The 16819-nt window shown below is 38.2% G+C and overlaps 1 protein-coding gene across 14 annotated transcripts in view; it reads right to left on the reverse strand.

The window, feature by feature from the left end:
- Window positions 1–16819, reverse strand: part of LOC126335092 (probable ubiquitin carboxyl-terminal hydrolase FAF-X) — a 316568-nt gene that overhangs the window by 85427 nt on the left and 214322 nt on the right. For all 14 annotated transcript variants that reach the window (XM_049997991.1, XM_049997988.1, XM_049997999.1 and 11 more), the window contains 3 exons: window positions 5506–5647; window positions 4341–4494; window positions 1503–1647 (listed from right to left, as the gene is read on the reverse strand). In XM_049997991.1, the coding sequence (XP_049853948.1) occupies window positions 1503–1647; window positions 4341–4494; window positions 5506–5647 (441 nt within the window). The remainder of the gene's footprint in view (window positions 1–1502; window positions 1648–4340; window positions 4495–5505; window positions 5648–16819) is intronic.

Consider the following 16819-nt stretch of genomic DNA (forward strand, 5'->3'; position numbering starts at 1 on the left):
CACCTGCTTTACAAAGAGTGGCTATTATAATAATCTCTACATACAGCACCAAAGAAACTGGTATAGGCATCCATATTCAAATACACAGAGATGTGAACAGGCAAGATACAGCACTGTGGTCGTAAACACCAATTGTTAGATCAGTTACTGCTGCTAAAATAGCAGGTTATCCAAGATTTAAGCGAGTTTGAGTGCGGTGTTATAGTTGGTGCACCAGCAATGGGGCACAGTATCTCTGAGGAAGTGATGAAGTGGGGATTTTCCCATATGACCATTTCACGAGAGTACCATGAATATCAGGAATCCAGTAAAACACCAAATAACCGACATGGCTGCAGCCGGAAAAAGATCCTGCAACAAAGGGACCAATGACGACTGAAGAGAATCGTTCAACATTATACAAGTGCAACCCTTTCACAAATAGCTGAAGATTTCAATGCTGGGCCATCAACATGTGTCAGTGTGCAAACCTTCCAATGAAACACCATTGATATTAGCTTTTGGAGCCGAAGGGCCACTCATGTGCTTTTGATGACTGCATGACACAAAGATTTATTGCTTGCCTGGGGCAGTCTTCTCCGACACTGGATTGTTGATGACTGGAAACACATTGCCTGGTTGGACAAGACTCGTTTCAAATTGTATCAAGTGAATGGATGTGGGTATTAAGAACCTCATGAATCCATGGACCCTGCAGGTCAGCAGGGGACTGTTCAAGCTGGTGGAGGTTCTGTAATGGTGTGGGACATGTACAGTTAAAGTGATATGGGACTCCTGATATGTCTAGATATATCTCTGACTGGTGACACACATAAGCATCCTGTCTGATCACCCGCATCCATTCATGTCAATTGTGCATTCCGACGGACTTGCGCAATTCCAGCAGGACAATACGACACCCCAATCATCCAGAATTGCTAAATGGTAGTTCCAGGAATACTCTTCTAAGTTTATACACTTCCGCTGGCCTTCAAACTCCCCAGACATGAACATTATTGAGCATATCTGGGATGCCTTGCAACGTGCTGTTGGGAAGAGATCTCCAACTCCTAGCACTCTTAATGTATTTATGGGCACCCCTGCAGGATTCACGGAGTCAGTTCCCTCCAGCACTACTTCAGACATTAGTCAGGTCTATGCCACATGTTGCAGCACTTCTACATGCTCCTGGGGGCCCTACACAATATTAGGCAGATGTACCAGTTTCTTTGGCTCTTCAGTGTACATGTAGTATTGTGCTTTTCTCACAAAGCAACAGCTTTCTATCCCAATGGAACTGATTACTGCTACCAAGTATTTTAGATTTTCTTTATGGATTGCCAGTATTACTATGATTTTCATGTCTACCCTAAACATCCTGAATTTGTGTAAGCATCACCACTTCTAAACATTTAAGTTATTTTTTCAGCACTAGCAACACAAAGTCATTAAACCTGTGTTAGGATTTAAGCTTTTCATAAAATTAATCAACCCCTAACAGAGAAATTGCAAATTAAACCTACTTGTGCAAGATGTAAGAGTAGTAATGTCCGCCACTGGCTTGACCGCTGTGAACAACAATTCCTGATAACTGATATTTTGTACACAAGTCCTTTGAAATTTCTTCATAGTCAATCATTTCACCTTCCAATTTTGCAAGGCCTGAAACTAAGAATATTTAAATAAATATAATGACTTCAAGAATTTTATTTTTTAAATACCTTATTAAAATTCAATATACTGTTTTACCCTCCTAACAAAAAGCAAAGCTGTTTTTGCAGGGCTTCCTTTAAGAGTGTGGGATATGCATGTGAGCAATAATAATAATAATAATAATAATAATAATAATAATAATAATTTTTTTAAAAATAATAATTTAACAGAGTATGACAAGACCTTAAAAGAGTGACTGATTACAAACACTTTGAAAAATCAGGCACTGAACAGAGAATGGTATAAAAAAATAAAAACTGGAAAATCTTTTATTCTGCATGCCAATCACCTGTTGGTAATGTACACATTTGGAAATAAATTCTGGACAAAGTTTCAGCTCTTCAAACTATGAAAATTATCTGGGGACAATTATAAACACAAAAATACACAGTTTACAAGTAACCACCTTATTTACAAACACAAATATCATAGGTGAAATCAGCAGCACACTCACTATCATAATCATCATTCACAGCTTTGGCATGTCAAAAATGATAAACAGTGCATCAAGAGAAACTAAGGATTCCATCAGCAGTGATCATGTAGGTACAAATATAGATAGGGAACACTAAGATTTTTGATACTTTAATCATTATGCCTAAATAATATAAGCTGGATTGAAGAAAGCTCTTCAAAGAGCAGTCCTCCAAAAATAACTTTTAAAATATATAAATGCAATATTTTTCAGTGGGGAAAATGATAAAATCACAGGGAGCCTTGTCTGTTAAGTACGTACTTCAATACGCAAAATTAAAGTACTGCTGATACACGCAAACAAAAGAAGAAACAACAAGTCTAGCTTTTGGTGCTGCTGTTTTCTCTCTTGTTGATGTTGTCTTCAGTCCAGAGACTGGTTTCATGCAGCTCTCCACAATACTCTATCCTGTGCAAGCTTCTTCGTCTTCCAGTACCAACTGCAAACCTACATCCTTCTGAATCTGCTTGGTGTATTCATCTCTTGGACTCCCTCTATGATTTTTGCCCTCCACACTTCCCTCCAATACTAAATTGGTGATCCCTTGATGCCTCAGAACATGTCCTACCAACCGATCCCTTCTTCTAGTCAAGTTGTGCCACAAATTTCTCTTCTCTCCAATTCTTTTCAATAACCCCTCATTAGTTATGTGATTTACCCATATAATCTTCAGCATTCTTCTGTAGCACCACATTTCAAAAGCTTCTATTCTCCCCTTGTCCAAATTATTTATCGTCCACGTTTCACTTCCATACATGGCTACACTTCATACACCGAGAGAGGTGGTGCAGTGGTTAGCACACTGGACTCTCATTTGGGAGGACGGCGGTTCAATCCCACGTCCGGCCATCCTGATTTAGGTTTTCCGTGATTTCCCTAAATCGCTCCAGGCAAATGCCGGGATGGTTCCTTCTAAAGGGCACGGCTGACTTCCTTCCCCATCCTTCCCTAATCCGATGAGACAGGTGACACAGCTGTCTGGTCTCCTCCCCAAAACAAACCAACCCAACACTTCATACAAATACTTTCAGAAACGACTTCCTGACACTTAAATCTATACTCGATGTTAACAAATTTCTCTTCTTCAGAAACGCTTTCCTTGCCATTGCCAGTCTACATTTTATATCCTCTCTACTTCGACCATCATCAGTTATTTTGCTCCCCAAATAACAAAACTCATCTACTACTCTCATTTCCTAATCTAATTCCCTCAGCATCACCCAACTTAATTCAACTACATTCCTTTATCCTTGTTTAGCTTTTGTTGATGTTCAACTTATATCCTCCTTTCAAGACACTGTCCAGTCCGTTCAATTGCTCTTCCAGGTCCTTTGCTGTCTCTGGCAGAATTACAATGTCATCGGCGAACCTCAGTTTTTTCTCCCTTAGTGGTCAATAAAGGGTAGGTCAGAGGAGGTTAGAAAGGAGAGGCAGGTCACAAACCCCAGGTTGAGAGGGACCTGTCCATTGACAGGACAAGGGCAGAGATCAAGTGTAACCATATACTACAGAAAGTAACTATTTTTTTCCAATTGTGTTGTCAATGTTCCAAATGACAGTATGTATGAGATATGCAGAGAGATGTGTCATGGAGAGGAGCAATTCAAATATAGCAAACCAGTAAGCCATGTGTGAACTACAGTTCAGAAATGACAGAATATGATAAATAACAATGGATTAACGGTAAAAGAAATTTAAATATTTAGCACAGTTAAGAACTAGAGGGAAGCAGAAATTTCCAACTCAGTGGTAAGATATTGTTCTGCTTCTTGTTTTATTTGCTGCTGAATAGTACAAAATGCGGATAAGTGAAAGCACATTATAATTTTTCTCAAATCAACTGTGTTATTCACAAATCTAAAATTATTCCAAAATTATAAATTCTGTAAATGTATAAACAAAGTCAGATTTTCAAATCCTACAAATTTCGTGTGAACTATTCAGCTTTTTATGGGCCATGCCTTCTACTTTGTGACAGGGTAAATGCAAGTTAAAAGTGCAGTGTTCCCAATCACTACTTAGAAGTGGAATAACCATACAGACAACCATCTATTATGATAACTTAATGCAGCTGTATTTATATGTGACAACTGAACATGGAAATAATTAAGTCACATTTTGAGATTACCATGTCACAGAAGTGTTAACTCACATGTACATTTGAATTTCTTACCTGTGTATGGTTCCATGTCTAAATCTCTTGGGAATTCAAAGTAGTCATTGAACTTAATTGCACAAACACGTTCAAAATCATATTCAAATCTCTTAAGCTGAATGGCTAAAATTGGTGGCAACTTCTTCACACATAACCGCTTAACTGTAACAACCTGCAAAGAAAAATTACAACTTTTAAAGGTGTAAACATTGAAGTATACAAAGTCTTACATTACTCCATCCTTATGTTTTCTTTGGTGATATCATCTGTAAAGAAAAATATAATGCAAACTTGCATATATTTATATATTGTGCTGCGCCAAATGTTTAAGGATTTTCTTTGAAAGCTTGCATTATGGAAAGAGAGAGCCTTGCTCAGTATGAATAATCTTGTGTAAAATACAGTATCATTTTCAGATTTTCAAATTTTCTCTCAGTAATGCTCTCAAAATGTAACTGTAATCATAATAAAAAATTCAAATATGGTAGAAATTCTTTACATCCACAGGATACTCACATGAGAAGATTAATTAATGACATTTATTTTAATTTTCAATAGAAACTACTTCCCATGCATACACATTTACTTTTTAAAAAAATTCAAGAATGGAATGAAGTTTTACTGAGCCATGTCTGTGGCTATAAGGAACACCAATTCTCTGTCACTGAAACTGTGAATTTCATTAAGAATGCAGTCTTCTAGAACATGTCAAGATGAAATGGCAGATATGTACGTACCCTTTATATCATATTATATTGTGCACACATAAATATTTACAAGAAAATCTGAAGTTTATAATGTTGTTCAACTGCAAATATCTCATCTTTTTTTAGGATGACAATTTGTAATCAGTCAGACGCAGGCTTTATTCAGTTACTTTAAAATGTACCATAAATTTCAATGTGTAACTGCAGCAGGTTACCAGTTAAGCTATTTAATAGTAAATTAAGTGTAGCTGAAGCTATAACAAGAAAAGTAGCTTCTGATTTTTTAATGAAGAAACAATTATGCAGAAAGCAGCGTATGCATTTTGGTAATAAAATTTGGCCACACTAAAGTGATATGTCAGCATTCATAATAGAGGTTCCAGATGTTATATGTGTATGTACAGATATTTTGTTAATATTTACTTTTCAGAAACTAGACTTAGAAAGAACGATGAAAGTATTAGATTGAAACTCACTTTTTTGTTACACTTTTCACAGTGGTATGCATCAGCTCCCTCAAGAAGTTCACCTTTCACATACTGCTCCAATGAGTCAAGGAGATTACTGTGATTTCTGATGTCCACACTTATAACACTAAATGGCTCCTCTTTAGAATACCTGAAAGAAAGAAAGAGAGTATATCAGTATGTTAGTTTTGTCCAACACAGGGAAAGGATAAAGAAAATGCCTACATATCACACTAAACCATCAGCAATTTAGCTGCAGCACAATTCAAAGTTGAAATAAATTCTTTGAATAACAAATGAGTACCTGGGTGCAACAAGAGCATTAAATGGGTAATGTTGTTATTGCATAAACATGTGCATTGCATTCTTCAAACATTTGACTATCATCTTTAAAGAAATTAGTTCCATATGACATCGCTAGATGGCAGGAGCTCTTTGGAAAGGAGATAGCGTCAACGATTTTGTTGCACACATGACTTCAGTTTATTGTTCATATATGCAGCACAGCCACATGGTGAAGATGGATGTTAGTGATGAATATGTTACTTTGGAAGAAGAAATTATAGTTGATGACAATGGCAGTAACAGTGTAGAGTTAAAACGACAATGAAATTCAGAAGGATGGAAACAAAATGTTGCTAAGAAGCTTCCAGTGGACAAAATTTAGTATTATACAGTACTGCTTATTTTTATATTGTAGTCTATATTTGTTGCAATCTATCCTAGGTGCTGTCAGAGTTTACAAATTTATCAACAGAAGCAACTGTTGTTGCATTTTGAGATAGTAGTGGCAATGTACTTCAAGATGCAATCCTGGTGAGATTAAAAAAAAAAAAAAAAAAAAAAAAAAGCTACATCTCTCAATCCTGAAGCACAAAGAAAGAGCTATTATTGGACGTATACCATAAAACGTAATGGGTTCATAAAAATAGTTTGTCAGAAATTTTTACGATCTGTGCTGCAGATTTCTGAAATGAGGCTGAGATCAGTACATAACACAATAAAGATAGGTCTGTTATGTCAACACTAACTTAGAATATTGTTTTAAGGTGTGTAACATTTTCTTCGATAATCAGACTCAATAAAAATTATATGGAGTGATTCTGTTACGTTCCAGGTGGTATTCCTAATGACAAAAGGGATAAACACCATAATCGTCCCAATAAGGGGGGCGGCAGGGGGGGGGGGGGGCGTTGGCATCTTTTTGAAGAACGCTGGACCCAGTTCCCCCATAAGCAGTCCCACTAAAGCAGTGCCAAAACTAAAAGGATGTATTTTGATAATCCTGAATCAACTGCTCAAATTTTATATGTACTTTAGGCAACATTTTTATGCTTAAACTGCTTAAAATGAAGTACAGAACTGATCACAGATATTGTCCTTTTAGAGAACCCAGATCAAATAGGTGTGATTTCTGTGTTGAGTGTGATGTGCTTTTGGCACAAAATCCTTAACTGTAACCTGCATGAGGCACATGCCAAAGCATATCCATCTTTGAAGGCAGATTTAATGAATGAAAAAAATTAAATCTGTCTCTGATAATAGGATTCTTTTTCTAGAATTTAATATGCCCAGAACTTGCCTACACCCACATTAAATGTAACATCACAGTTGGCTGAACAGTATATATTCTATGCAATAACAGCATTAATTCAGTTTCTTTAAATGTCAATATTTATAGTTGTATCATTAAATATGACTGGATGTTACGACAAAACATTATACATTTACGTATTCTTGGTAGCAAACCTTTTTCTCAGTGAATTAGTGTTGTATTAAATGATTCCTACACATTCAAAAATTTGAGACCATTTACCTAAATATGGCATTTTTCCACTAACGCTCTTGTTGCACTCAAATACCCCATTATCAGATGTAGTGGCTGTTTTAACTTTGATTAGACTTGGTGTAATGTCATTTATTTAGAAGTCTGGCCACCCAACCACATTTTAACAATGCAGAGCCAACCCAAGACTTAACTGTAACCCAAATATGTCCATTTGACACATTATTCAACAGGCCTGAAAACTGCTACACAGCCGTAAATGTCCAATGGTGGGGAAAAAAAGGTATTCTAATTCCAAGTTACAGAAGTCAAGTCTGCAGTTTGTCATTTAGAAAACATTAGAAAGTGATAGCTGCCAAAATGTCACACACAAAAGCAAGAGAAAGTTCAAGCTTAAAGAATACTGTTTCACCAATCATCTTCAATGACTTTCAATTAACTACCACCTGGTTCCTAAAGAGAGGCAAGCAGCCTTTTCAGTAGTTACAGGGGCAACAGTCTGGTTGATTGACTGATCTGGCCTTGTAATACTAACCGAAACGGCCTTTCTGTGCTGGTACTGCGAATGGCTGAAAGCAAGGGGAAACTACAGCCATAATTTTTCCTGAGGGCATGCAGCTTTACTGTATGGTTAACTGATGATGGCGTCCTCTTGGGTAAAATATTCCGGAGGTAAAATAGTCCCCTATACGGACGGATCTCCGGGCGTGGACTACTCAGGACGTCGTCGTTATCAAGAGAAAGAAAACTGGCGTTCTACGGAACGGAGCGTGGAATGTCAAATCCCTTAATTGGGCAGGTAGGTTAGAAAATTTAAAAAGGGAAATGGATAGGCTGATGTTAGATATAGTGGGAATTAGTGAAGTTCGGTGGCAGGAGGAACAAGACTTTTGGTCAAGTGAATACAGGGTTATAAATACAAAATCAAATAGGGGTACTGCAGGAGTAAGTTTAATAATGAATAAAAAAATGGGAGTGTGGGTAACCTACTACAAACAGTACAGTGAACACATTATTGTGGCCAAGATAGACATGAAGCCCACACCTACTACAGTAGTACAAGTTTATTTGCCAACTAGCTCTGCAGATGATGAAGAAATTGATGAAATGTATGATGAGATAAAAGAAATTTTTCAGGTAGGGAAGGGAGACCAAAATTTAACAGTCATGGGAGACTGGAATTCGAGAGTAGGAAAAGGGAGATAAGGAAACATAGTAGGTGAATATGGATTGGGGGGAAGAAATGAAAGAGGAAGCCGTCTGGTAGAATTTTGCACAGAGCATGACAATCATAGTTAGCACTTGGTTCAAGAATCATAAAAGAAGGTTCTATACATGGAAGAATCCTGGAGATACTAGAAGGTATCAGATAGAGTATAGAGATTTAGGAAGCAGGTTTAAAATTTTAAGATATTTCCAGGGGCAGATGTGGACTCTGACCACAATCTATTTGTTATGAACTGTAGATTAAAACTGAAGAAACTGCAAAAAGGCGGGAGAAACTGTAGATTAAAACTGAAGAAACTGCAAAAAGGCGGGAATTTAAGGAGATGGGACCTGGATAAACAGAATAAACCAAAGGTTGTAGAGAGTTTCAGAGAGAGCATAAGGGAATGATTGACAGGAATGGGGGAAGAAATGCAGTAGAAGAAGAATGGGCAGCTTTGGGGGATGAAATAGTGAAGGCAGCAGAGGATCGAGTAGGTAAAAAGACAAGGGCTAATAGAAATCCATGGGTAACAGTACAAATATTGAATTTAATTGATGAAAGGAGAAAATATAAAAATGCAGAAAATGAAGCAGGCAAAAAGGAATACAAACATCTCATAAATGAGATTAACAGGAAGTGCAAAATGGCTAAGCAGGGATGGCTAGACGACAAATATAAGGATGTAGAGGCTTATATCACTAGGGGTAAGATAGATACTGCCTACAGAAAAATTACCTTTGGAGAAAAGAGAACCACCTGTATGAATATCAAGAGCTCAGATGGAAACCCAGTTCTAAGCAAAGAAGGGAAAGCCGAAAGGTGGAAGGAGTATATAGAGGGTCTATACAAGGGCGATGTACTTGAGGACAATATTATAGAAATGGAAGAGGATGTAGATGAAGACGAAATGGGAGATACGATACTGCGTGAAGAGTTTGACAGAGCACTGAAAGACCTGAGTCGAAACAAGGTCCCGGGAGTAGACAACATTCTAATAGAGCTACTGACAGCCTTGGGAGAGCCAGTCCTAACAAAACTCTACCATCTGGTGACCAAGATGTAGGATACAGGCAAAATATCCTCAGACTTCAAGAAGAATATTACTTCCAATCCCAAAGAAACCAGGTGTTGACAGATGTGAAAATTACCGAACTATCAGTTTAATAAGCCACAGCTGCAAAATACTAATGCAAATTCTTTACAGATGAATGGAAAAAGTGGTAGAAGCCGACCTCGGGGAAGTTCAGTTTGGATTCCATAGAAATATTGGAACACGTGAGGCGATACTGACCTTACGACTTATCTTAGAAGAAAGATTAAGGAAAGGCAAACCTACGTTTCTAGCATTTGTAGACTTAGAGAAAGCTTTTGACAATGCTGACTGGAATAATCTCTTTCAAATTCTAAAGGTGACAGGGGTAAAATACAGAGAGCGAAAGGCTATTTACAATTTGCACAGAAACCAGATGGCTGTTATAAGAGTTGAGGGGCATGAAAGAGAAGCAGTGGTTGGGAAGGGAGTGAGACAGGGTTGTATCCTCTCTCCAATGTTATTCAATCTGTATATTGAGCAAGCAGTAAAGGAAACGAAAGAAAAATTCGAAGTAGGTATTAGAATCCATGGAGAAGAAATAAAAACTTTGAGGTTCGCCGATGACATTGTAATTCTGCCAGAGGCAGCAAAGGACTTGGACGAGGAGCTGGACGGAATGGACAGTGTCTTGAAAGGAGGATATATGGTGAACATCAACAAAAGCAAAACAAGGATAATGGAATGTAGTCAAATTAAGTCAGGTGATGCTGAGGGAATTAGATTAAGAAATGAGACACTTAAAGTAGTAAAGGAGTTTTGCTATTTAGGGAGTAAAATAACTGATGATTGTCGAAGTAGAGAGGATATAAAATGTAGACTGGCAATGGCAAGGGAAGTGTTTCAGAAGAAGAGAAATTTGTTAACATTAAGTATAGATCTAAGTGTCAGGAAGTCATTTCTGAAAGAATTTGTGTGGAGTGAAGCCATGTATGGAAGTGAAACATGAACGATAAATAGTTTGGACAAGGAGAGAATAGAAACTTTCGAAATGTGGCGCTACAGAAGAATGCTGAAGATTAGATAGGTAAATCACCTAACTAATGAGGAGGTATTGAATAGAACTGGGGAGAAGAGGAGTTTGTGGCACAAGTTGACAAGAAGATGGGACCGGCTGGTGGGTGGAGGGTAAAAATCATAGAGGGAGACCAAGAGATGAATACACTAAGCAGATTCAGAAGGATGTAGGTTGCAGTAAGTACTGGGAGATGAAGAAGCCTGCACAGGATAGAGTAGCATGGAGAGCTGCATCAAACCAGTCTCAGGACTGAAGACCACAACAACAACCACCATCTGGCACAAAGACTAATTTTTATAAAAAGGAAAATTCAATCCAGGGAATTGTTAAATTCAAAAATATCCAAATGGGCTATCATGCCCAAGTTCGCCAACCAGATCTCCTTCCCCCCAACCTCCACTAGACGTGTGTGTGTATGTGGGGACACTTTTTTTTGTTTGTGTGTGTGTGTGTGTGTGTGTGTGTGTGTGTGTGTGTGTGTGTGTGTGTGTAAAATTATGACCTATGAAAAATATATCAAATTGTGCTTGATGTCCAGCACCCCGATGATTTGAAGTCTTATGTCTGCATGGTGGCTGCCACACTTGGGGAGCACTATTCGACAATTAATTTCTAGGCTGTCAAGAGATCGTCCTCTGTCGGACCAATGACTTGGTACGAATGAGACCTTCCTGTTCATAATGCAAGTATTATGGTGCAGCTGAGGCATAACATGTCAAAGTGTTAATGGTCGGTGTCGATGGACACTGTTTTCCACATGATTTGTTTGAATTATACAGTCTGATATGAGAGTATTACAGCAGTGTACAGGGTCGTTGACACAAAATGCAGATAACAGGTTGTTGAATGGAGACCGTTGATTTATGTAGAGTTGACTGATATCCTGCTGTACCTTGGGTCTGCTGTAATTTTAATTTGGGACCACCGCCTTAATTTGTGGTAGTTTCCTGTCATTCTAATCAATGATATTGTGAGTGGTGTGCAATTTGGATACTGTTCAATGTTGCTGTTACTGTGAGCTCTGTGGCTCTGCTGTTTTGGCAACTATTGGTTGCAGAAAATTAGTGAAACAAGTTGCTACTGTGTGTGGAGCAACCAGGACTGGAATCTCATGGATGCTGCTAGACCACACACACTTCGAACTAAATATAGACTTTGTGTGGTGAGTTACGTGTATCATCAACAGGCACAAAATCCCATGTGCCAGCACAGAAGTGGGCCCCACATAAGTTGTTGCATAGTTGTTGCAAGGTATCGCTGTAATTCTGTGTTTTTGGCTTGAGGTTAACAGCACGCCTCGGGTCATTAATTCTCTTCCTCTCTATGTTCACTGCTGTATGCTACAGTTGATGTTTTACACTCCAGTCATAGGATACAACTACAGAGTGATGCATACGTATCGACAGAGGAAGATTACATTGGCGATTTTCGTTCAGTCTTGTTTTTACGGCACCACGTGCGAGAAAAAAAAAAAGGGATGATTATTCCATTCGTGGGAGTGCCTCCACATCTTACATATCCTTGTGAAATAGACCAGGAAGTATATTGGTAGCCTGTGACATTCAGTGTGAGCAAAGAACTGACGATTTGGTAATTTGTAATAAGACTCACTCGGCATGGTTAATATTGGTTACCAGTATGTGTGTAATCTAAAGTACCAGTGTACAAAGTCTGTGTATGTCCAATACAGCTGCCACCTAATTATAAATTAGATGTGGTGCACCATGCTCCCTTAGTCTAGTTTACTGATGCTTATCTAGCTTAAGTTTGTAGCTAGGCAAACCCAGTGCTGTTAAGCTAGACTATTTCAAAATATACCTATCTTAAGGCGCATTATGCTATTTAAGTTCTGCTACACGAAATAACGAGCTGGGCTGATGTTTTTGCATGTAGAAAGCATAATACATAGCACTGTACCATCGAGGTGGTGCATTGGGTTCTGTGTTCCATTATTCTGATTGGTAACTAGAGGTTCATTAGCTGTTAAAACTTGGTACAGATTATTATGGTCTGTTAAATGTGGTGTAATTTGTGGAGGTGACAGTTTTCATCTATGAGAACAAGTTTAATGCAACTGGAATTTACTTGTTTTGAGTATTTTAAGGTAGAAGCCCTCCAAAAAGAAGTCAAATGTTGAAATTGCTCATTTCAATTGAGTTTTTATTATGACATGACTCAAGTTTGCCATTCAAGGAACGAGCCAGTTTACATTCTCTGCTAAATGAGATGTGTCAATTTTAGAGAGTTCGCTTTTAAGGCCATAAAAATTAGTTACTATTGCATTTATGGAACTTATGGTATTCATCTCAACCTCATTAATTGCTAAAATCCCAGCCCTCAATTCCTAACCACTAAAACCTTTGTTCAAAATCACACAGCACTCAACATTGTACATACACTACATGATCAAAAGTATCCAGACACCCCCAAAACGTATGGTTGTCATATTATCTGCATTGTTCTGCCACCTACTGCCACAGACTCCATGTAAGTGACCTCAGTAGTTGTTAAACATCTTGAGAGATCAGAAAGCGACACTGTACAGAACTCACGGACTTCGAATGTAGTCAGGTGATTAGGTGTCACTTGTGTCATACATCTGTACATGAGATTTCTACACTCCTAGGTCCACTGTTTCAAATGTGATAGTAGTGAAAAAAATACTGGAAACGTGAATGGACACGTACAGCACAAAAGCGTACAGGCCAACCTCATCTGTTGACTGACAGACTGTCGACAGTTGAAGAGGGTTGTAATGTGTAATAGGCCGACTTCTAGCCACACAATCACACAGGAATTGCAAACGGCATCAGAATCCACTGAAAATGCTATGACAGTTAGATGGGAGGTGAGAAAACTTGGATTTGATGGTCGAATGGCTGCTCATAAGCCACACATCACACCAGTAAATGCCAAACGATGCCTCGCTTGGCATAAGGAGTGTAAACATTGGACAACTGAACAGTGGAAAAACATTGTTTGGAGTGACTAATAACTGTAGACAATGTGGCGATCCAATAGCAGGGTGTGAGTATGGCAAATGCCCAGTGAACGTATTTGCCAGCGTGTGTAGTGCCAACAGTAAAATTCGGAGGTGATAGTGGTGTGGTGTGGTGGCGTTTTTCATGGAGGCGGCTTGCACCCCTAGTTTTGTGTGGCACTATCACAGCACAGGCCTACATTGCTGTTTTAAGTGCCTTCTTGCTTGCCATTGTTGAAGAGCAATTCGGGGATGGCGATTGCATCTTTTCAACACAATGGAGCACCTGTTCATAGGGCACGGAATGTGGCGGGGTGGTTACATAACAATAACATCACTGTAATGGACTGGCCTGCACAGAGTCCTGACCTGAACCCTATAGAACACCTGTGGGATGTTTTGGAATGCCGACTTCATGCCAGGCCTCACCGACCGACATCGATACCTCTCCTCAGTGCAACACTCCAAGAAGAATGGACTGCTCTTCCCCAAGAAACATTCCAGCACCTGATTGAACATATGCATGTGAGAGTGGAAGCTGTCATCAAGGCTAAGGGTGGGCCAACACCATATTGAATTCCAGCATTACTGATGGAGGGCGCCACAAACTTTTAAGTCATTTTCAGCCAGGTGTCCGGATACTTTTGATCACACAGTGTAGTTTCCTCAGGTGGAGTGCAGCATTCTGTTCAAGACCACATACGGTTTTAAGGTGATCGATTTCAAATGTGCTCGCAAACCTAGCAGCTTCAAGCAAGGGGATTTCAAAAAGATGTTGGAGCTATAGTGAGTCTTGGTTGCTAGAGGCAATTTATAGGACAATGATATAGGGCCTAAAGGCTAAAAGTAATCTGTTTGGAGTTTTAAGAAGAAACTGGTGGAACAATTGGTTGCACTCAGAGATGAGAACTTTTACATGGAGGCTTTTCAGAACACCGCCAGAAGTCAAGGAGGACTGGAGACTTTACCTTAGCAAAGCCAAGGGCAGGCTTGTGGAAGGATATTGCGGTATTTGAATCAGAAGCTTGATACTGTAAATAAAAATAAAATAGAAGCAGGTGTAAAAAAAAAAGTTCACCACAAAAAAAAAAAAAATATCGGCAAATGTGGAATGAAAAACAAAGCTAACAAGGTACTCTTGCTGTTCCCCCTACCCACAACTCTTGCCCGATTTCCTTGGCTATTAACTGATAAGCTATCTACTAAACTACAGTATAAGGATGGCGACAACAAGATTCTTAGATGCGAATGTAGTTGATATATAACATTAACAGAATTTATAAAGGGGAACCTGTAAAATCTATTTTTGACCTGTTTTGTATCTGTATTGATATTTCTATGTCAATGTATTATTGTTTATGTATGATGATGTATCTTCATGGAAATTCTTTGACTTTGTATGCACATTAGTTATGTGAACTTCTGAAAGATGATGTTTAAGTTATGATTGCGAATTTAAATAACTACTGAAATGATTGTTATATAATGTTCTGTAAATGACTTGGTCCATAGTTAGGGAACCTAGTGTTAAATGTAAAAGATGTGGTGAAGTCCCGCAGATATGGAAGTAGCCTGGCAGAGTGGAAAAGGTGTGGTTCGGCGCAACTCATCCTTTGTGACTGGTAAGGAGTCTGGGCTGAGCAGTGCTGTGGTTAACACCTCACTAGCTGTAATGGATCTCTGTGGCTCATATTCCTGGAGTTTTGAGGCCAGAAGAACTTAAGGACAGTATTTATGGGCCGCAGATCTGCATTTGCTGATACTATTATCATAACACGGTTTTCGGCCCTATAAATATAATTTCGATTCCAAGAAACTATGTAACAGGATGAGGCCAGCAGTATTGCTACGATTGAATCGCCGCCTGGTTAACAGCCACTGCAAATTACGTCACCAGTACCACCAGGCTTCCACTAAATTGTTTATATTTGGCACTCTGTAAATGGACCAGGTATTTGTAAAATTTGGTCGATTTTATAATAAATAACAATTGTGGTGTTGCTAAAAAGTCTATCTTACACCCATGATTACCCCAAATCACAAACCTGGACAGGAATCCTATCCTAGTGAATTTAATTACGAGTGTTCTAATTTATTATGATTAAGTGGTTGAACTTGAATTTAATGTGTGTTGTCATTTGTACAGCCAATCATTTTCTCGAGTATGTTAAAAGACTGCTTACAAAAGCACACTTGTTATTTAAAGAGTTCTAGTTTGTTGTGCTTTACTTAACAGATAATTAATGATAAGAATACTTACCATTTCTCACACAGACTGGTGTAGTTTTATTAATGAGCTTCGTTCTTCAAACCATGAAAGTTTAAGGGTCTTCATGTACCAGCCTAGTTAGTTAAAGAAGCAATGCAAAGGCTCCTTCAAAGCCAGTAATTAGATTGGCATTCAATTTAGTTGCTTCAAACAGAGTTTAGGAGAGAACTATAGTAAATGTTATCTATTCTAATGCAATTTGGTTAATGCACAGGCATAGAGTAGTAAGCAATGAAGTTATTTGATAATTATCTTTAGCAGACCCATTGATTTAAATTCAGAATCATTTCAAGCTTTCCCCTGTTCAGTACTGCCACTAGTTTCATGTGTGTTGGTAACTGGTTTTATGAATTGTAACACCTATTTCATTTAAGGTATGTATTGTTGACAGGTGTATGTTACTGTTTACTATCTCAATGGCTATTTGTTTGTCAGTTGCACATTTATCTGCAAGGTTAGTTTACTGTGTCATAGTATGAGCAGAGATAAAGAAAGAGTTTAATGTGTGTGTGTGTGTGTGTGTGTGTGTGTGTGTGTGTGTGTCAAAAATTCCTCGCAGATCGCAGAGGTGTAACATTAGCATCGATTGCCCTTTCAAGGTTGTCAGTGGTACCATTACAAACCAGTAGTAAGAATCACGGAAAACATGCCAATGTTTACAACAGTATTTTAAGCAAACAAAAAAAATCCTAGGTGGTACAACATATTTTACATCAAAATCAGAAAAATCTGTGTTAAAAGTTAAGTTCAGGAATAAATGCTATACCCTTATAAACTGCAATGTATCTATAAATGAAGACAACAGGAAAAATCTGCAGAGTGTAAATAAATTTCAGAATCTTTTAGAATATGAGAACTCTAAAAGTATTAAAATGCTTCTCAGAGTCTTCAATGCACAAGTTGGAAAAGAAATACAAGTGTAAACTAGATGAATATCCAACAATATGATGAAAAGGATAGTTGCTACTCA

The sequence above is a fragment of the Schistocerca gregaria genome, chromosome 2 (assembly GCF_023897955.1).
Source record: "Schistocerca gregaria isolate iqSchGreg1 chromosome 2, iqSchGreg1.2, whole genome shotgun sequence".
Taxonomy (NCBI): domain Eukaryota; kingdom Metazoa; phylum Arthropoda; class Insecta; order Orthoptera; family Acrididae; genus Schistocerca; species Schistocerca gregaria.